Source organism: Bombus huntii, chromosome 16 (assembly GCF_024542735.1).
Source record: "Bombus huntii isolate Logan2020A chromosome 16, iyBomHunt1.1, whole genome shotgun sequence".
NCBI lineage: Eukaryota > Metazoa > Arthropoda > Insecta > Hymenoptera > Apidae > Bombus > Bombus huntii.
In genome coordinates this window covers 4,238,083-4,260,673 of record NC_066253.1, presented here as the reverse complement: position 1 = coordinate 4,260,673, position 22,591 = coordinate 4,238,083, and the positions used below count along the sequence as shown (strand labels likewise).

Sequence of the window (22,591 nt, the reverse complement as noted above, 5' to 3'; positions counted from 1 at the left end):
TAGGAAGATTTTAAAGATGTTAAAAGAAACTTCAAAAAATGGTATTTTCCCTTTTTTCGTCTTAGGTTACTTAACGGAAGAAACGGTGAAGCGAAGAACGTGGAACTGTTAAAAATATCGTACGTAGAATTGTGGTTTAGCCTTCACGACAATGTACTTCGCACGAATCTTCTCGTGAAACACCCGGGGCGTTCGATTCGAGCTACCTTACTTCCAGGAAGATTTAAATATTAGATTGCCATTCCGGGAAAGAAGTACCACTGCTTTACATTGCAATCCGGCGATTTGCTTCGCTACAATGAAGCTTTTTCTCGTCGAGAATTCTTATTTCGTTCTAGTCCCACTTCCATGGAATTTACTCGACCTGAAATACCATAGAATATTGGATAAATATTTTATTTCATAACGCTAAAAAATTCTTCGTGTGTAGATAAAATATAAGAATAGAGGAAATTCAAAGAAAGAAGAAAATTTCTATTAAATAGAGAAATTAATGCGAAGTTATGTTTCACATAAATTTATTTCTTATTTATCGATTTCACTAACATATGCTTTCCAAAATTTCTAATTTCGGAAGGAAGCGAAAAGTATACAATGTCTAATATGAACCTTGTCAGACGCCATCTTGTCTATCAATACTATTTGAGGTTATGTCACATACTGTATTTTCCAAACATTAAGATTAATAGATATCGTGCAATCCTCAAAGGATAGAAAAATGCTAAAATTTAAGGAGAACGTGTCGAATTAATTTCCATGCCTGATACGTAATTTAAAAAGTTTCCAAAAAGAAAATTGTAACTCTGAACGCGTATATTTCCGAGTAAAGTTCATCACCAGGGACAAGAAGACCTGGTGGTTAGGCAGTCGCATTCCGAGACAATGGAGAGAGTCTTTTTCAAAGGGAATGGTAAAAGAATAGGGAGAAAAGGGGGAGAGGTTGTGAAGAGAAAGAAGGTTGGACGAGCGAGTAATATGCAGAAGGTCTCGACCATCCTTTGATTTTAATAGATCGGCCAATGAACGAGGACCCCTCCGTTATAACAGGTTAATGAATAGCCGTCCATCTTAACGCGGCTCTAATGCGAAATCAATATCTAATTATCTTTCGCTGGTCTCCGTGGCCCTTTCTGCCCTTTCCGTTCTCTCGCCGTTGTTCCCAACAATTGATGTCCCTTACCGAGCTAAAAATTATCCAGAATCATTACTGCTAACCAAACAGGTGCGACTAACTTGAACTAAATGACTTCAAGAGATGAACAAAGCGACAAACAAATATTCATTGAAATTAATGGAGGGTGCTAATAAAATTATTGCAACAAGATATTCAATATTCAGACATTAACTCAAAGTGGAGAATTTCATTTAGGGAAGCAAATCACAAGCCTCTGGAACTCAATTAATAGATAAATCCATATTTGCATCTCCCTGTCTCTTCCTAGCTCTCCCTGGCTCTCCCTGGCTCTCCCTGGCTCTCCCTGGCTCTCCCTGGCTCTCCCTGGCTCTCCCTGGTCATTTCGCATTAATTTGGTACTTAGAATGAGGAATTTAACTTAAGGAAGCAAATCACAAGTCATAGAAACTTAGTTAATAGGTGGATTTTTGTTTTACATTTTGCTTAAAGGGTTCGATATAAAGAAGTAAATCAGAATTCGCCAAAGCTTGATCAACTTCATCCGTAGTTAGATCTTTCTCACTCTCCTTGTTCCTCCGTGGCTCTTCTCTTTTTCCAGCCTCTTTACTTCACTCCTCTCATTCGGTTTGAACGACAGCATAGCCGCGACGCGACAATTGGTCCTCAATTATGAAACCTCCCTCGTCAGGGTAACGGGTGACCCGGAAAAGAAGGGTGGCGGAAGGCCGCTAAAGGACGCCTCGCACACGATCAACCACCCGGTTACTATCCTCTCGAATATGTGTGGGGTTGTGTGTACCCGATCGAATGCTTCGTGTGCATGTACTTTTCGTGTCGATGCTAAACCGATGAAGGGTCGTCGCTATCGATAGGGGACTATCCGTTTTCTAACCGGTAGCTCGAAACTATCTGCCCTTTAGCCATTATTACACACGATTCTATATGCAAAATCAATCATGTTATCGTTAAACTGTCTTCATTTTTATCGTATCCTACTAGCGAATATTAAATAGCCATTGTGTATCGGGAGAAATATTATTCGATATCAAAGATAAATGTCGAAGCGATATTACTTTTGGATGGGTACTTTTGATACCAAATTTCAGAGATCCAAAATCAAATCAAATTCTCAAGTTCACAGATGCAAACACAAATTGAAATTCTTCAAGTTGTAAGCTGATACAATCTCAATGAAAGACCTAAATGTAAAATAAAACGCTTCGAATGGCAATATCTTCTTCAAATCTAAACTTCTTACAATACAAACATCCAGGCATCTCAGAACTGAGAAGTCTAAATTCTCAAAGCATCCAGCGCATCTCAAGATATCAAATAACATTTTTTCAAACTTCCAATATCTCAGAACCTAATCACTCAAATGCTTCAAAGTTGAAATACCTAAACCTGCAAACGCTCAATATGCAAACGCCAATAATTCAAAAGCCACTTGCAGTGGCAGAAATTCTCAAAAGAAATTCGCCAAACCTCGAAAATTCCACGTTACTCAAATAAAACCGATCTGATTCGTTTGAAGATAAAGCGTGGAACGCGGAAGAGACGATCAGGGTGCGAAGACAAAGGGGGTTACGTGGACCGATAAAAGGCGTTTCGAGTGCCCCCCGCCTCCCCCCGGGTGATTAACCGTGGCCTTCCGAATCAGCTCTGAAAACGAGTGATTTTTAATGAGGTCGAACGTCCGTGTCGACGTCGACAAACAAGAAACTCTCATTCAACCGGCTGGTATTGTCTCCACGATTGCTACCACCGATCTATCCCCTTTTCACCCTCCCCGCCTATCTCCATTCTCCTTGCGACGCCCTCTTTAAGTTCTTGTGCCCTCAGGCTGGCTGCATCCTTCCCCAAGAGTCTTTTCCGTGAATCTTTTCATGCGTTTTCGCGGTGAGCCACGGCCACGAGGGCTCGCTGGGGGTGGCACGAAAGAAAGGGTAGGAGAATGAGGGACTGAAAAAAAGAGAGAGAAGGGATCGTAACGATCCGACTGCTCCAGTTCCGGTATGTGGAACGTGCGAGAGGGATAATTGCGGCTCGCCTGAAAATCAAAGGGACTTCCGTTTCGTCCGACATTTCCACCCTCCGACGTTTTCGCCCCATTTTTTACCCCTCCGTTCCCATTGCCCGTTCCTCGACACTAGCGCGCCTTTATTGTCAGTGTTTTTTACTTGGATTTTAGACCATAGTAATTTTCTAGGCGAAATTAGTTTTTGGTATTTGCAGTTTGAGTTTCTATTGGATTTGAGAGACGTGGTTTTATCGCGATTGACGATCGAAATTTGCTGCGTATGAGACATGAAATCTGCAGTTGAATCTTCCTGCTTTTATTTGTAATTCTTCCGGATTATTTTCTGTTCTTGGGTAATTTAGTTTCTTGTAAAACCATCAGATTATTTTGAATTCTTTGCCTGGATATTAGAATCGACGCATACGTTACCTCGTTTTAGTCATTTGATACATATTTGGGTCTCCCTGGGTCACCCTGATTATGTAGCTTTAATTTTGCACTTAGAGTGAATAATTCCAGTTAAGAAAGCGAAACACATGTTACTAAAATAAAATCAGTAACTTAATCCACATTTAGATCTCCCCGTCTCTCCCTGGCTCTCCCCGTCTCTCCCCGTCTCTCCTCGTCTCTCCCTGGCTCTCCCTGTCTCTCCCTGGTTTTCCCCGGCTCTCCCCGATTATGTCGCTTTAATTTTGTACTTACGGTCAATACATTCAACTCAAGAAAGCAGACATAGACCACTAAGACTTAATGAATGGGTTAACACATAATCGGATCTCCCTGTCTCTCCTTGGCTCTCCCCGACTCTCCACGGCTCTTCCCGATTATTTCGTGTTAATATTGCACTTAGAGATATAACACTCCTGTAGCAACCCATTTCAGCCCATATACTCGCCACTGCATCTCATATGTTGTAATGTCTGCATCCCGAAGAATGCATTTAAAAATACCAAGCCAGATATTGAAATCGTATATTGTCGAATAGAAAATGCTTGAAACGTTTCGCATACCTGCCCATAAAAGGAATTGCGATTGCACGAGACGGATTTGGCACAGGCGACTGTGAGGATTATTGTTTTTGAATAAAAATTTTTCCACAAAATCGAACGGAAAGGAAAGGACGCACTCCACGCGGCGGACGGAAAAATATCGGTGACAGCGATCGCTGAAACAATCCATGCGAGAAAGATGAGTCCCGGCTGTCCCTCTCAATTCCATGTTAACTCTCGCCTATAAATCCTGTTGGTTGTCTATGAAAAGAGACTCGGAACCGTGTGATTAATTTCTATGGTCCTCTTTCTGAAACACTCCATTGCTTGGCACACTCGGTCAAACACACCTATATCCACTATAATCTTTGAATTAGGGTAAAGGCTTTGAATTAGGGTAGTAATTAGGCTAAATATGAATTAGGGTTTTATTCGATGAGATATTCAAGAAAATAAATCAATTAATGAGGAAACATTAGATTTAAAATTAGAAATATAGTAACTTGTGGAATTCATAGTCACTTTGCTTGTTTAAAAAATAAAAGTAGAATCTGTAAAATAACATTTATGAATGGTAGAACCTTTAGTTGACAAAAGAGAGATTTCATGTAAACTAAGTGAAAGATTATTGTGATGAAAAATTGTCTATGCTAATGTTTACTAAATAAAGCTGCAATTTACAATTAGTACAATTTTCGTTCATTTCTCTCTCTATATATATAAAAAAAAGGAGGAACTAGTTGTCTAAAAATAGAAGGATTTCAAAGCTATCTGATATATTGATTATCCCTCCATCGGAGAGTACAAAGTGAAAACGAAGAAACGAGCATGAAGTAGGGAAAATAATCCTGACTGGGGCACGAATGGACACAGAGCCACATGGATTTCTCTGCTTATTGTAAATGGGCCGCGTATATTCGGCTTTGAAGAGAACTTCGTTTCATTTCAGGCTCGTTGGTCTCGTCTCTCTCGGCTTCTCCATACATGTGTTGGCTGTTGATTCCGCTGGAATGCTGTGTGTCCGATATCTTTGATATGCATCGCGAAAAAAATGCTATGGGTCAATCGTGCGATGTGCATGTTAAATGAAGAAATAAGTGAAAAAGGTATCTGCGAAATCCGGAGGATTTTTTGCTTTGATACAACAAACACAGAGTTTAACAGACGTGGACTCTATCGTGGATTCTTTTTCTCTTTTCCTTTCATTCTTACTAAATATTACATTTTCTTGCTTATTATTGAGCCACTCTGTAATTCCTTGATCCCCAGTTGATACTATATGACGATTAGCTACATTTGTTTATGTTCTGTTTCTTTGGAGGATTTCAATCATTTTTTATCCAGAAAGGTTTAGCAACACTTTGAGTTCTTCTTCTGAAAATATGTTTCCAATGTCTGATCTTCATATTGGTAATTTGTGAAATATAATCTCTTGATATATAAGGGTACTTTACAGAATTTTCTATCAGTAATTATGCATTAATTAATTAACATGTGTTTTTGCTGTTACATATTCCTTTCTTTGTAAAATGCTGTCTGTTCAAACCCGATTATGGAAGAAATAGAAAATTCTCAGAAGTAGAATACACTTGTCAAAATCTTCTAATCTAATGTATAGACTAATTTAGTTTGATTCTGTGGTTCTGTAAAATTGATGATAAAGTGCAATCTACGCTATAATCAAATAAAATATAAAAAATTAATATAGTAATCAATGACAAATTCTGGTTTAAATCTAATTTAGCAATAAAAAAATATTTTGTGACGCTCTCTTGTCTAATCACTGTATGTAATTATCCAATCTTAGCTTAGTTTAAGCTTGTGGTCCTGTAAAATTGATGATAAAGTGTAATGTAAACTTAGCTACAATTAGTATGGATATATGTGTACAATTAATGACAGAATCTGATTTACATGTAATTTTAAAAGTAACAGAAAATTCTTTCATACATTATTTATTGTAAGTAACTTGGTTTATATTTATAACTGCGTAGAAGCAAACTCAAAGAGTTAATTGGCGAGTGTTCTCAAGAATATGGTGAAAATCAAGACAATTAGAGTGATTGCCCGGGAATAAACCACGTCAACGTGCATACGACTAAATTTATTCCGGTTGATTCGGGAAGATAATGTAATTACGGGAGACGTCGGCGAACGTTCAAATTATCTCCAATGTGCAGCGTCGAATTGAACATATGCGCTGTGGTTGCGAACGATAATGTCCAATAATTTAGGCCACGGTCTATGACAGATTTTGCAACCACAGTGTCACCGAAAAATTATCTTAAAATTACTCTGATTAACAAATTACACTCTGTATCTCTTTAAAAATAACAACTTCTCGCTTTAAAGAAATTCCTGGGTTTTACAAAGTTAGGTTCAAACCTGATTTCGCAAAATCACACATTCTTATAACAGTCAACAAATGTTGACAAAATACTAAATTTTATGCGGCTTCCAAGATTAGGACCAAATGAAATTTTACAAAACCATGAATCCCAATCAAACGTATTAATTGTGATAATCTGGGAAACCACGAGAAAGCAGCAATTATTCTAAAAATGTTCCATTACCTTGAAAAACCTAATCGCAAATAAATTTCAACAGATTTTAGTTTCTATTCTTCGTTCTGCAATTTTATAGCCAAAAATTGGCTCCCCTCGATTTTTAGTTTGATCTATCAGAGAGAAAGGAATAATGCACGATCCGTAGCGAAGACAATAAGATCAACGGGATGAACGTTAGCCGTTTTTGATCTTGAACTTTTCAAAGGGTTTGCCACACGTTTGACATTTAGCGGAGGCACTCGGTTATCTACTTTAGAAACCGACGATCGATCCTCGACATCATTCTATAACCTTTGACCGAGATGCTTCGACGGATTGAATTACTCACGTTCGTCCAATTACACCCAATTTCATGAACTTGCTACGTATCTCCATTATTCCTCCTATCTGATCAATCAGGATGTTTGACCTAAAGGCTGGTAGAGTCAGGCGATTCCTTGACAATATTTCATATAGACGTCTCTGTGATTATTACTATTTTTTATTCTCACTGTCTATCAGTACTTTTATTAACGTTAATTACCGTTTTATGTTGGTAGAATTTCTGTGAAAATGTGCAGAATCGAGAGCACGTTGCGTATAAATGTTTGTAACAAATTTGGAAAACGAGGAAATTTAAAGAGGATTATCGAAGAATTTCTTATTTCTTACTTTCTAGTCGTTCACGATGCTGAAATTTTCGTTAAAATGCTCTCACTGAATGGATATTTCGGCTGAAACAAATTTAGTTGAAACAAAGAAAGATTCGAGGGATCATTGGAGGATTGTTAATTTTTTCAGCTTTCAGTTCTCGCATTGACGAAATTCAGCCATATTTTGGCTAAAACTGTGCAACACATTTAGAAGACACGGGAAGTTATAGTTAAAGATTGCACGATGAAATTTTAAATATTGGAAAATATTTTATTTTCCACGGTATTGGACTGTACGTGGAAATACCATATCACGATTCGTGTGAAATCACTGTAATAAATCTGAGAGGCAATCTTACCGAAGGTGAAATTTTATTGGTGAATTCCATTGGAAAATGTGCTTATTAAAAAATTCCATCGTGTATAATCTGGCTGCAAAGCGGAAGAATATTGGAAGGCATTCCAAAGTTTAATGAGACTTCCATCTAAACTCTTACCTTTCGTGAATCATTAATTTATATATACAGGGTGGTTGGTAACTGGTGGTACAAGCGGAAAGGGGGTGATTCTAGGCGAAAAAAGAAGTCGAAAATATAGAATAAAAATTTTTCGTTTGAGGCTTTGTTTTCGAGAAAATCGGCTTTGAATTTTCGCTCGGTACGCGTGCGGTACGTTATAACAGATCTCACTGTAGATCGTTGTCTCGATGAAAAAATTAAAAAAAAAATAACAAGCGGAAAGGGGGTGATTCTAGGCGAAAAAAGAAGTCGAAAATATAGAATAAACATTTTTCGTTTGAGGCTTTGTTTTCGAGAAAATCGGCTTTGAATTTTCGCTCGGTACGCGTGCGGTACGTTATAACAGATCTCACTGTAGATCGTTGTCTCGATGAAAAAATTAAAAAAAAAATAACAAGCGGAAAGGGGTGATTCTACGCGAAAAAAGAAGTCGAAAATATAGAATAACAATTTTTTTTTATTTTCTTTTAATTTTTTCATCGAGACAACGATCTACAGTGAGATCCGTTATAACGAGACGTGATAAAGTGCACGCGTACCGAGCCAAAATTCAAAGTCGATTTTCTCGAAAACAAAGCCTCAAACGAAAAATGTTTATTCTATATTTTCGACTTCTTTTTTCGCGTAGAATCATCTCCTTTCCGCTTGTACCGCCAGTTACTAACCACCCTGTATATCCATTACAAGAAATAAATAATGGTACTTGTGACAGTGAAGAGAATGGTAAATTTATCAAACACAACTGCCAGCTGCTATAAAACACTATACATTTGAAACATTAAGTAAGCTCGAGCTTTTGAATAAATTAATTATGAAGTTTTAAACGCGTTTGAATTAATAATTACAATGGCTTTCAAAGTACCTTGTTCTTCTTACGTTTACAACAGAAATAAAAGTTTCATAATAATTGAAAATCATCCGTTTAACTAGAAAATACACTTAGCATCTATATTTACCATACACCTTCTTATCTGGTTATTTATGGCAGACAAATAGGTGCAAGTGGAAGCACGATCGTCAAACGGATCTTAAGGAAGGCGACAAATCCCAGATAAGACAGTTACACGTAGAGGATTAAATTGAAAAACCATTTGAAATGGCGTCGAAGAGACACGGGGAACCGATAGAGCACCTAATTGCCGCAGAAAATTCCATGCTTAATCCTCGGTCTACCCCCAGAACGACGCTAGTTTTCTCCTACGTACACACAAGAACACACATACACCTGCCTAGCCAGTCCTTTCACGCAAGTTATTGGAAAAGTTGGAGCACGGGGGTTCCTATTGGAGGGCGGACACTGTGCGCATTTTTATGCGGGACGGTGCAACAACCTTTGTGAACGAAAAGCCCTGGAAATATCATTATGCCGCTGTGAATTCGCTGGAATGTTTGCACGTCTCTCCCACCTCGTCACCCTCGCCATTATATTTTACAAACTTTTATATTGGATGAGCAGCTTGTTCGTTTGTTAGTTTCTTTATTGAAGATACGATTATTAATGTTACTCTATTCTGACGATCGGATTATTCCAGCGAAATTTCTAAAAGATCGAAGGAGGGAAGATACTTTTATAATCTGACGGGACAGAGCCAAAGGGAAATTACGATAACTGGGAAGTAGAAGATATATCAGTAACATCGATAAGGACATCGTCAGTTAAGGGCCATTTGGAATACACTTGGGACCTGGATTCTCCAATTATTCGACGAAATCGGATGAAAAAGAAAAAAGATATGGCGCGAAGCGTCAAGAGAGTGCACTCTCGCCGGACAATTAATTTTCAAAGTGTCTGTCTGGCCGACGGAAGTTGGACAATTTGCGAGGCGGTGATTTTCGGAAACAGCCGCGGAACAAACGAACGAGTGCACTCGTAGTTGCCGAAAGCGACACTCGCGCGTAGAGTACGCGTAACAACGGGCAAACGGGACCTGCACAACTTTTGGTCCCGCGTCCACGTAAATCAATTCTCGCCTAATCCCTACGGATAACTGTAAACAACTTCGTAGACAGGTTTGTTAAATCTCTACTACGTGACGATGCTATACGTGGCCCCTGTTTAACAGTAGAAAAATCCTTCTGCATAAGAACAGCGGAGAAAGAGTAAATCTGTCCGCTTAAACGACTACGAGTTGTCCCTTTAAAATAAAAAAAATAATAAAAATGACCGACGCTAGAAAAGTACAGGAAAATCGTACAAGAGGACAACTATGATGCGATGTAATCTGAGATTAACACTTTACCGACCGCTAGCTTAGCCTCTCCAATGCCATTCTTTTCGTTCATCGCAAACGCTAAGTTTTTCAAATTGGTATAAAACTGTGAGAGCTTACAAAGCAACGCGACTGACGCATCTGAGCAAGGTACTAAATAACAAATTACTGCTCAAATAATGAAAAAAAAATTGTCGGCGACAGAAAGCCGATTAATAGACTATCGGTCGGTAAAGCGTCAAGAAACGATGGTGGATACGAAACACGTGTTAAGTTGCGTGTGGCTCTTCTTCTTGCAGTGATACCAACAATGGAATCACGAATAGGATATAAATAATGGGTATGTGTGGCTACATGAAACCTGGAAACTGGGAAGATTTTCTCGAGCGTAGCAAATCGAGGAGAGACGGAGATATTCCTGTATTTTTCTTCGATAGGATTATAGGCGTAGCTTGTGCACGGACGAGCAGGATTACCCAATAAGCGGCTCTTTCTTTTCCCATGGCCGATTCCGGGGCCGATATCTTCCGAGTGACCGACTCCGCTACGGAGTCGAAAGTTCTCTTCAGGCTTGTCCAAAGCCCACTTCAGAATGTTCCTTTTATCGGAATCGCATTCTAGGAGACTCCTTTTGAGTGTTAGAGACATCTTTGGTATATGGATTGGACAACGCTAATTCTCCTTTCGTGGAAGAGCCTTTTTTGGGAATTGTTGGAAATAGAACGAAGGTGATTATCGTATTTAGAAATATTATTCCGATACGCGTTGAGTCTTGGAAAATTTCATAACAAATTTTTCACTCGCTTTCAATTCATTTGTTATTCCAATTATTATGTTCAGCTTGGTCTCTGTTTTCGATTCCTATTCAAAAAATCATAACCTTTTGCTTCGTCCTAATGAGACAATGACAAGAACTGAGAAATCTCAAATGACTTGGTGTTCTCTTCCTATCTGTGCATTCCATAAATTCTTTCCATATCTGACTTCGTAAATTCTTTTAAATTGATATTATGTCTTTTTTAATATTAAATTTTTACAATTAGTTTCGCTAAATTTATTCTTATTTATTACAGTACTCCTGCATATTCTTACAATTTTGCAGGTGGAAATTGTAACGAAAACATATGAAACAATAAATTGCTATTCTTGCCATATCCTTGTAGATGGAAGATATTTACATCGGTCGATGTCCTGTCACTCGAGCCTTCAACTTCAAATCCCGCAACACCACTATGGCTATTATGATTTATGAAACTAATAATTAATAGTTTCCACCTAAGGAATCTTCAGCGAGAAGTTCATCTACCGCTCAGTTTCAAAACCGCTCGTTTATGCAAGTAATAATTAGTTAGCTGGTTTCAAAGAATTTCTCGAAAGTTGCCAGTCAACTTGCAGGAAGAACGCATCCTCGAAGTGGTAGACAAATTCTGAAAAGTTTGGTCAGCGATTCGCTGCTGAAGTCGAAGGTTACAATTCGCGAGGACGATGTCAGGCTGGCGTTATTAATTTATGGAAATGCCCCTCTTTCGCCAGTTCGAGAAGGTTACCAGCAATTTACGTTGTTAATTGCGAAAGTTTGACTGCTCCGTGGCTCGTGCCCTGGTTATTAATGTCGCCTACTCTCTACGCACTCTGGTAACGCATACCTCGTATAATACTTTTTTTTCTTCGAGGTCAGACCCACTGCAGCTCAGAAATCGTGCAAATGATTCGTTTGCTGCAGAAATGACTTTTCATTGTATGCGAGTGTAGAAAAGTTTGTTAGCCAAACTTCTTTCTGTTTGGAAAAGAAGCATGACGCACTTGCTGCGTCATTAGGGAGACCGTATTCGTTTAGAGTTTCATGTCTAGAACGATAATCGATGAATACGCGATATTTTTCTCGATCATTTATGCTATTTTTAATGTTTCCTGACATTTTGCACGGAAATAAGTCACTTTTCATAATAAAAAGACTATGTCAAATATGTCGCAGCGCCAGATTTAAAAGTGTTGAACGATCAATTTGGGGCAAATCGTTATGAACTTTCAAAATTTAGTAGAAACGATCCAAAATAGAATAATTAAGATATTGCATTTTTCTCTTAGCAAAAATTGATGCTAGTCACATGTTTTGCTGCTGAAATAATGCAATTCCCAGACAATGAATTCCTGTGATTTTCGTATTGTAGAAGCATTTGATCTATATCGAAGGAATATCAATTGGAACAGGCATGTTCAAGGGATTAATTCTAGTGTTGCATCCCTGACATCGTGTGAGAGTGGTTGGAATCGATATTAAATTCCCAAAAGCATTTTATGAATTCAATAAAAGTGACCTAGTTGAAGAGGAACTGTACGATGCTTGGTGAAAGTGGAACAAGATAAATAGAATAGTATGTGTGTGTGTATGTGTATATTGTAATGGTGGAAGAGGAGTTGCCGAAAATTTTATTGCATTCGTCCTTCGCTGAAAGATTCCACTTAAACCGGTAACCGTATATGGAAGTTTTATAAAACTTCATTGAAACATAACCTCTTCAAAGAAAGCAATCTCCAAGTTTATTAAAATCTGAGGACCATTAAGTAATACAAACCTCAAATGCTTCTTTTATTTCATGAATTTGATTGGTTGTAAAGAATTATGGTGACTTTCCTACCCATTTCCCACATCCGAGCTCGCATTACCTTTACAATTGGGACTCCCATTTTTAAGAATCATGTAGACCCTAACCTATACACAATGGTTCAGCACACCCGCTTCTAGAAACGCAAATATATGCGACGTCTATTTGCTTTGAAGAAACGTACTACCAAAGGAAAAATCTTTCAGATAAATTTAGGTTAGAACCTCCATTTTCAAAAACTAGCATCTAAAATTAAAATTCTAAATGAAGCTAAAAAAGCTAGGATCTAGTAAGAGTCTGTAACCGCTCTAAGCACAAATTATTCGGCAGTAAATAGTACCAAGTTATTCAGTAGCTTGAAAAAGGTGGAGGAATCGCGATGAATCCGTTAAAGGGAAAAAATTGGACACGCAGCTTTGTTGCAATCAACGGCTCGCTTAGAGGCCGTATTAACTTGGTAAAAAGCTAGTACATTGGCGCAATATATGTCACGTATTGTACGTACTTGGCTGCGTACATACAGGCTACAGGCGCCCCCCTGTACTTAGCTGCGTACGTACTTCTCACCGTACTCCCGTATGTACATAGACCGGGTAGACATATAGTGAGTGCACACTGGCGTGCATCGACCTCCAGAGGGGGATAGCGCGCGCACACAGAGACCCACTGTAGAAATGTGGTCAAACACCCGGACAGAGAGGGTTCGAGACCGAGTGAAAAAGAAGAGTGTGGCTCCACCCACACACCTTCGTTCAGGCGCGTGCGCGTTTATGTGCGCGCGTGTGTGTAGAAGCAGAGAGAGAGTGCACAGTAGATGAATTCAGTTCAGTTCGAGCTACTTCAGGATCGTGAGACGCAGGCGCGTTGACCGAGCATCGTATTGCAGGATCCATCCCTCTCCTCGTACAGACTGGCCTTTGTTTCTGAATTTTTCCTGTAGCTCCGTCTGTCTCTTCTTCTTCTTACCCTCCTTCTCCGTCTTTCGATTGCCTAGTTTCTTCTTTAACTTCTTTTCCCATATATAAGGTGTTACGAAAATATGTAGCTGACTAAATTTCGATGTAGGGTCAAACACTTTTGTAGGTATTTCGGGCACATTTGTAATAGCGGAAGAAGGTTTCGTAGATAGTTATAGGTTAGGAAGATTCTGTTCTGGGAGGTATAGAAATAGGTTTCGTTACGTTAGATATTCGTGAAATTGGATCGCTTTTTCTTATCCCCTGTTGTTGGACTGTCTAATTTCTTCTGTAGTCTCTTTTCGGCTATATAGGATGTTGAAACGATACGTAGGTGATCAAATACTGTATCCCTATATATTTCTAAGATTCTTTTGTTCACTACTAGAAAAGAGCAAAATGTGAACCTAATGTTAATCTACTCCAAACTAAAGTTTAGCCACCTATGTGTCTTTCTTTAGATGGCATCCAGCGTACATTCTTCTGATTGTTCTGCACATCACATTGAGTGCATGTAAGCCTTTCCCTACATGTAGCATCGTTTCTTGTTTCTTCTTTGAACCCCGACTTTGTTTCTTCTTATTTCTTCATTGTTTTATCTGGATTCCATTTTTCCGTTTCCAATTCTTTGCCCCTGCCGTGTTTGCCTATCCTCTTTTATCTCTTTTGTCTTCCTTCAAAGTACACATCAATAATTTTTGTACCGTCCGTCCTTTCTCTATATACTTCGCGTCCCTTTTTGAGTATACTTCAGTTGTTCTTGCCCAGTCTGGTCTAACATTTGGTATTCTTCTTTCCCAAGAATGCTCTCGCCTCCCCCTCCTCCTTATATGCCATTCTTTAACCCGTTAAGAATACAGATCACGTTAATACAAAATTTTATCCTTATTTTTTCGTTAGACAAATTATTTCATTGAATTTTTTTGTTTCATCATTGAGATTATGGAAGATAATTTCAAAAATATTTTTAATATCCCCTTCTTCACTATACGTTCGTCTATCCATATCTTATAATTCCATATACATAAGTCAAGATATTTATACCACCGTAACCACCTAGTTTCTCAAATCATAGAAACATCTTTCATACCTCTGATTTATCTAGTATTCTATAAAACACATATATATTCTATCTCCTTTTTCCAATAACGTAGCATTTACGCATTATTCCACAAGTCCTTAATGGGTTAAGCTTCCACAGTTTGCTCTCTTGCAAAGCATACTTCATTTATCCTTACTCAGTTTTCCCCCTCGTCTTTCATCTTTTCTTCTTCCATGCACGCTTCGAGCTCTTTTTCTTCTTTTACACATCTTTTCTCATCAACTGGCCATCCCACCACAACCTTCCCATTCCTCTCCTCCGGTGTCCTTGTCCGTCCTACTTCCCCTTTCTCCCACCACCCAGGCACCACTCTCCCCACCATAACCCCAACCTATCCCCACCACTATCACTACATCTCCTTCCAGTGGACCACAAGCGATCCTCCTTCTCGTTCCCTTTCGTCCTCGAATCTCTCCCACCGCCGTACATTTTTTCGACCCCGAACGATGCCGAACGTGCGTACGCCTGCGTACCCGCCGTTACTACTTACTACTACGTTTTACTACTGATACTTCCGGGCTACTACGCGCAGCAGCGTAGCTTTACGCTGTTCCACCTTTACGCTACCTCCCTCCCTTTACCCGCTGCACCCTTCAACCATCCTTCCACATTTTCTATATTTTGTCGTGGTCAACCTATTTTCATACTGCACCATCGTTTTTCATCGTTTGATCTAATCGAGCAAAAAAGACCGATTTCTTGATTTTGGTTTTTGAAGACTGATATGAGTACTTTTTTTAGGTTAGAAATTGGATGTTACTAAGGTTTGTTTGGCGTTTGAGGTTTGGTTCGTAAAATTTGTAGGGTTTCTTCATTTTTAGGTTAGAGAGTCGACCGTTATTGCTGTCCTGTGTTACAAAACCGTACTTAATATTTGAGGTTAGATTTACGAAATATTGAAGATTGGTTCTTACATACAGAGAATAAAATATCAATTTAGAAATGATTTGTGATACCTGATTGTAAAATTATCATGATATCTTGGTTTAAAATTTCACTATATCAGTTCTATCAACGATAGTTAGAAAATTTGCTTATATCAAATTTAGATTCGGGATTGATAATTTTGTATTGGACTGAGCCTCGCATTGATAACAATAGCATTAGTCAGAGCAGGTACTTACGTTCATATCAAGGAGTTTTCAAGTAATTTTTGGTATCGATGTTCTCGTTTCATTTTATTCTCCATTGGGGTTGATTTGAACGAGAAAGAGCCAATGGAGCGGTGCCAAATTGAAACCAAACCGCGGTAAATCGGCCGCCTTGAATCCAGCCCAGCGGGACACGTTTCGACGTTAGACTAACCCCCTGCCCTCCTTCCACGTTTTTCGACCCTTCATCGAATCTCTTTCTCTCTCTACCCCAGAGCTGCCCACTTCTCCATACTCCGTCAGCCACGAAATAGCCACTTGAAGCTTTGAAAGTAATTCATTTAACGCTTCACGCTGCGTTAAAACTGCGCTGCTCCTGTGAACAATTAGCGAAACCAAAATGATTTATAAATCTCCTCTTTCAGCTTTTTCTTTTTTGCTTTTCTCGATCATATTAAATTTATTAATACTTTGATTAAATTTGGTGAAGAATTTTTCACATTATTTTTGAATATTTGAATATGCTTTTACCAATGATATATGATACAATATTAAAGGATCTTCTTTCTAGGCGAAACCTAACCTAACTTAAAGAAAGTGAGATGTTAGACTACTCCTAAGTAATGTTATAGTGACATTGTGTTGAAAGATTTTCTTTTACGGAACTTAATCTATCCCAAATCTGAAGTAAGTGAAACATCTATTAAACTATTGTTCCATGACACTATTTCCAAGAATTGTTCTTTAAGGTGAATCCCCTTGATAAATCTAACCGAAACTAAACCTAACTCAGACGCAAAGTAAATGAAGAGTCCGTTAAACTCTCACATCTACTTTTGTCAGTAATATATGGTACTAGTTTCAAATTTTCTTCTATAGCGAGTCCCCTTGCGAAACCTAATCTAACCTAACCTAATCCAAATGAAGAGAGGTCAGTGTAAGTTAGGTCGAAAAGCAGTATTAAGCTTAGTTGCTTCGTGATTTGTTACATAGAATGAAGAGACGATGAAAGATTGAAAAATCAGTCGCGATCAGCGAAGCGATCCAACAGGGTTCTCGATACCGGGACCGCGGTTAATCGCGTTAAAACGCTGAAACAACGATAAAACGAGGATCCACGAGGCGGAGGCGTGGACACACAGCTCAGGACACGTAAAATCCGGCCGTTCCTGTGGAAAGGTCGTCACGCCTGCGCCAACAATTTCGTTCGAAACTCAATGAAACGCCACGCTCTAATACCAGCCACGCCGAAGAAAAAGTGCCCAACCTCCCTTCTCCACCTCCCATTCAAATTAATTCCTCGTGAAATAATTTGCCTAATACACAGAGAATAAAAGACCTTGATGACCTGTATTTTCGTTCGGAAAGAAAAAAAGACGTTGGTTTTTATGACGGCTGGAAAACGAGAGGAAATTTTATTTTCCAAACACGGTGCTTGTTCGGTACAAACTGAAAAAAATTAATGGCTGCCTCTAAGACAATTCACCAGGTTGTTGAACGCGATCTTATGGAAGATATAGTGATTTCTGAGTGACACTTTTGGTACAATGATTTCTAAATGAATTTTGGTATTTATTGATTCTGTTTGACGAATTTAATGACACAAATTCCTAAATAAACTTCGGTGACTCTGATCCCATAAATATAAGAGAAGATATAGTAATTTCTGAATGAACTATAATAGAAGTTTTATTTTCATCGTTTTATTTTAGGAAACGACAACATTTTTGTTCTGGCTGCGTCACGGGTTGCCAGGAGCAAGGATAATGAGAAAATAATTGGTTCCCAGAGTTTGTATATGGAAGAGAATTGCTTTCCAGAGTGTTCGCTCGACCTCGATTTGTATCTGACCCAAAATCCAGTTCCGCGTGATTTCGAAAACGCTTTGTTGAAATATGTGAATATTCATATTTCGATACAAATAATTATCCTGAAATTCACTAGTATCTACTCGTAATCTATGGAAGAGGAATTTTGTAAAATTCCCTCATTAGCATTCTATTCTTAACTTCATAGTTTAATATTCACTGATTAAAAAAAGAGCAAAGTTCGAGGTTGTAATACCCTTTATTAATACGTTTGTACTCAGTGACGCACGCATATGCGTCACGCGTATGTTCCACTGTGCGTCTAACGACGTATAGTGTCTTCTACTGTGTGTTTCAAGGCACACGTCTATGTCTCACGAGTATATCCCACTGTGCGTCTGACGACGTATAGTGTCTTCTACTGTCTGTTTCAAGGCACACGCCTATGCCTTACTAGTATACTCCACTGTGCGTCTGACGACGTATAGTGTCTTCTACTGTGTGTTTCAAGGCACACGCTTATGCTTTACGAGTATATCCAACTGTGTGTCTGATAACAAACGAGTATTTTCCACTATGGTTCTAAAGATGTACGAGTATATTCCACCGTGCATCTGTGTACCCATACGTAAGCGTTATGAGCATATTCTCTTGTATATCTAACGATAAACGAGTATTTTCTACTGTATACTGTGATAACAAATGGTTATATTTTACTATGCACCAGTAGTCGTGCTTTCAAAAGAATTTGCTACTAGAAGAAAAATCTTCCAAATACAGAGCTTTGCTTCTGCACACATCATCAATAGCATAAATAAATCTATTCTCGCATTCTTACGCGAATTTCCCAAACCTAACCTCCAAATTCCACTCTAAAATAATTCCACAGAAAACAAAATAGATCTGTCACAAGAAGCAAGAACCTAGGACCTTAGACGATTAACCTGGACCTTACCAATGAATGCAGAATTCGTGAAAGGGACACGGTTGCAATCAGAGCAGCGAAACATTAACGTGAGGTCCCCTAGCGCCATTACAGGCATTCTTCCTGCAGCTTGGAAGCGCAGCCACCATTAACACCACCGTTACCACCATCAGCACCTCCGTCACGGGTAACATTACTACGTGCAGACGGGTACGAGCCATTGCACCTCCTCGCCAGAGGCGAGAGACGACGAGATTTTATAGTGGAGGGGGTTGTCGAACCCTGTAGGAGTTGCTCGATGGAGAAAGAACGGAGGAGAAGCCAGATAGAGGGACAAGGAGCCACGTGAGAGATAAATACGTGGAGAAACAGGATGAAGACAGTGAGAATTAGGGTTGGTTAGATGGAGAAATCGGAGATTAGAGCTGGCTGGACGAAGGAAATGGAAAATTATGAGCGGAACCAAGATAGAAAGAGCCAAGATTCTGCACATGATAAGATGATGAAAAGAAGTTGTAGCAAAGGGTATGAATGAACATATGGCAATATGTTTTTTATAAATGATCTTTTATTCTCAACTTTTACAGAAATTAAATGAAGGAAGGACGTGACTTACAAATTTATCAACCAAATTTTTAAAAGCTATAAAGATACCAGGATTACCTTAATTGTGTTCCATTTTACAGATTACCATAGCAAAGATTACTATACCAAAACCAGTATATCGTTATAACAAAATTTTTCGGCTTTAGACTAAGATCCTAAAATAAGGACCTGCCTAACTTGTGACATTATAAATTCCCCTAATTAAACAAGCAGATTACAAATAACACCAGAGACAAAGGATCCACGACAACATTCAAATAATAACGTTTGTGTGTCGTTAAGTTGGCAGACAGAGGAACTAGGATTGGACCATTTCTCTGTAAAGTCAAACAGCGCTGCAACTAATCAGCAGTTGAAGGAATAAGCAACTTACAGCCAGAGAAGAGGCAGGATTTGCGGTGAGGAAAGTTGGAAAGAATAGCAATGCAGACAGAGAAAAGCGTTTATGGCTTACATAAAGGAAGAAGCACACAGGGGATCGGGAACTGTACAACCGTTCTGTGTGCGTGTCTGGTGGATAAAACGAATTGTTGGGAATGGTAGAAAGATGTCAAGAGACGCGGCGAGTTGGATGCAATTAGAGAAGAACGGGCTGCATCGCGAAATAAAAGCCGGATAAATGAATATCCTCGAAGCAGGGTAAAATGGGTCGAAGTAAAAATAATGGGAAGATCAATGACGAGGATCTGTTCTCTGAGGCGAGTATGAAAGATGGAAGAAGGAACATGGTTGTAAATCGTGAGAAATGAAGAGGAGGAGAAAGGACCAAACACAAAGGAGTATTGATAGTTCTGGATGATGAAGAAGAGCTGATAGAGTCTAGGTTGGATCAGGCGAGCTGCAAGACGAAAGGAGATGCTGGTGAGAAACAGGTTCTCAGATTAGCAAGAAATCTGTTCTGCACGAGATTCTCCAAGACTCTGTTCAATTTTGCATCACATAGTACAAGGAATCCTTTCGTAATATTGTGAAAAAGAATTAGTCTTTGGTCACATTAGATACGTGTTCTTAGTAGTCGAAGGTGATTAGAATCTCACAACGATCCCAATATATGTTTCTTGATATCCCTCGATGACTGTTCGATAATTGTTCCCATTTTGCCCTGCAAGAAACATTACCCTTCAACCCTTAATATATTACACTAAATCTTAATCTTCCTTAATTCTTGTTCGATCTCACAAACTCCTCAATGCACTCATCAATAGCCTTGTAATAAATGAAAAAGCAAACGAACCTAACAAAATCTCAAAGAAACCAAGTGGAACCTAACCTAAAAACCAGATACACCACATCGAAGAAACTCAACAATCAGCGACAACAAAAAAGTCGCGGTAAGAAGAAGCACATCCCGATTCAAAGAAAACCCTGCACAGAAGGAGAGAGAGAGAGAGAGAGAGCATAGCAGAAATCAAACGGCACAGAGAGGTGCACAGAGCTGGCAGAACGCGTAGACGTAGCCAGAGAAACCCGGCAGCCGGTGGAGCGAGACAGCTATAACGTATAGACAGAGATAAAACGAGTGGAACAAACGAGGGGCGGCAGCGTAACCGAGAATCACCGCGAGAGACAGAGTAAGTTAAGACAGGGGTGGGAGGTTTGGTCGAGGATGGTGGTGGGCTACGGTGACGTCACATCGGGTCGATACTCACCCACACTCCATTTCCCGGTGTCGTGGTGACCATGGGGGCGCAGGCGCGGCCTCGTACGCTCCTGAGCGCTCCTTCCCGCCATATTAGCCAGCATGGGGTAGGCGAGGATGTTCTCGAGGGGTGATACGGGCTGTTTCTTCTCCCGTAAGGTAATCCGCGTACCTGCGTCGCGTGTCCGGACCCCCAGGTGTCGTGTGCGGTTTCCACCATCGAACGAGAGAAGCCTAATTTGGGTCTCCCTGTGTGGACTGGCCGGATAGTGTGCTAGGGTGGACCGGTAGCCCAGTTGTGTCGGAGGTCTGTAACGACCCCACTGTAGTAGACCCCACTGTGTTCGTGTAGCACGCATGGATAAACGTACTATCCCAAGAACGACGGACCTCGACACCTCGAGAAGGAGGAAAGAGGAACAGCAGAGGGCCTGGACACCGGTTGAGACCAGGGAGAGGGGTGCTGAGGGCTGCACGACCAAGGCTGAAGAGCTCCTAGCCGCTGCTGCCGGCCTTCCTGAGGACACGTCTAACAAAAGGGGCTGCAAATCGGCCGCGCAAGTGTGGATGTCTTTATTGTCCCTCTGTGATCGGATGTGCGGCTCCGCCGCGTGGCTAGTGCTCTTCACATGCCTCCACGGGGTGCGTTTCCGGATCGCGTGATCTGCTTTGAACGAAGGGAGAGAGAGAGAGAGAGAAGCTCTTACGATGTGGAACGTGTGCCGGCTACTCGCGTGCTGGATATAGACTAGATGTAGGATGCTTGTAAAGAGGATAGTAAATGTGATACGCATGAAGCGAGAATACGGGTGTAGTAGTGATGGTGTTAGGGATTTATAGGAGTATGGGTATGTAGAGCGACCAACGGTGAAATTGTGAGGTACAAGAAGAGATTAACTGGGTTCTGATCGGTGGATGACAGCATTCATCGGAAGAGAAAATTTTAAAGCTTGTGATTAATATCTTTATTACTCTGTGAGATTCTCATCTGAATTCCTATATGGAATGCTGTGTGGGATACTGTATATAATACAATATACTTTTGGACTAGAAATAATATTGAGAAAATAATTTTTCTTCTTTAACAATGTCGTTCAAAGTTCTTGAATTGATGCTCTTAATATTGAATTTTGAATATTGAATGCTACCGTATTCAGAAATTTTTGGGTATTGTTCCTAGAAACCTCAGTAATTAACTAACAATCACTGTATAAATTTGTCTATGAATTTGTTAGAAGTTAGGAAGACACCATGACATATTGCTCATATAATCACATCCTCAGCTAGATTACTCATTAATGGCAAAGTAGTAGAATCTTTATGGAGATTTAAGTCCTATGAAAGAACAAAAGAGGAACGTTGCCATTTCTGGCTAATTCTAATTAAAGCAGCTTTTGTAACAAGCGGTTGATTCCCCAGCATTGTTTATTACTCTTAATGAGTTCTATCAAGGTACTTGTGCATACAGTTTCTTAGCATTGAACGGAACCTCTGCATACCCTGATCAGCTCAAGGTAGCTTATTGGTTTCAAGATGTGTACAATTGAGGCAATTCACTATACACTGTGAAGTATCTTCCAATGAAGAAACGATCAACTGGCGGAATATTTAAGCACCGGTTAAATGATTTTTATACTTAGCTCAATTTGATTTCCAAATTGGTCCAGTTTCCAAATAGAAAGTGCATTTGTGAATTGACCAAATCTATGGGGTTTTCTAATTATCAACTGGATATACAAGTAGGTTTTTATCCCTAGAAATGACTAGATGGGATAGAAACTCTAGAG

At 39.5% G+C, this 22,591-nt stretch overlaps 1 protein-coding gene and 1 long non-coding RNA gene across 12 annotated transcripts in view; one reads left to right on the top strand and one right to left on the bottom strand.

Moving 5' to 3' along the window:
- Positions 1-22,591, top strand: part of LOC126874591 (rho GTPase-activating protein 100F) — a 78,256-nt gene that overhangs the window by 27,258 nt on the left and 28,407 nt on the right. For 3 of the 11 annotated variants that reach the window (XM_050636817.1, XM_050636816.1, XM_050636815.1), the window contains exon 1: positions 20,911-21,446. The exons of 1 other annotated variant lie outside the window; for it this stretch is intronic. In XM_050636817.1, coding sequence (XP_050492774.1) covers positions 21,162-21,446 — 285 coding nt within the window. In that variant the 5' untranslated portion in view covers positions 20,911-21,161. Of the gene's footprint in view, positions 1-20,908; positions 21,447-22,591 lie in introns of those variants that run through there. 7 more of the 11 variants (XM_050636813.1, XM_050636811.1, XM_050636814.1 and 4 more) reach the window with 6 other exon arrangements.
- Positions 66-20,953, bottom strand: LOC126874600 (uncharacterized). The gene is made up of 3 exons (XR_007692907.1): positions 20,815-20,953; positions 15,860-16,202; positions 66-364 (listed from the first exon to the last, which is right to left on the bottom strand). It is a non-coding gene; the product is annotated as an uncharacterized LOC126874600 (long non-coding RNA).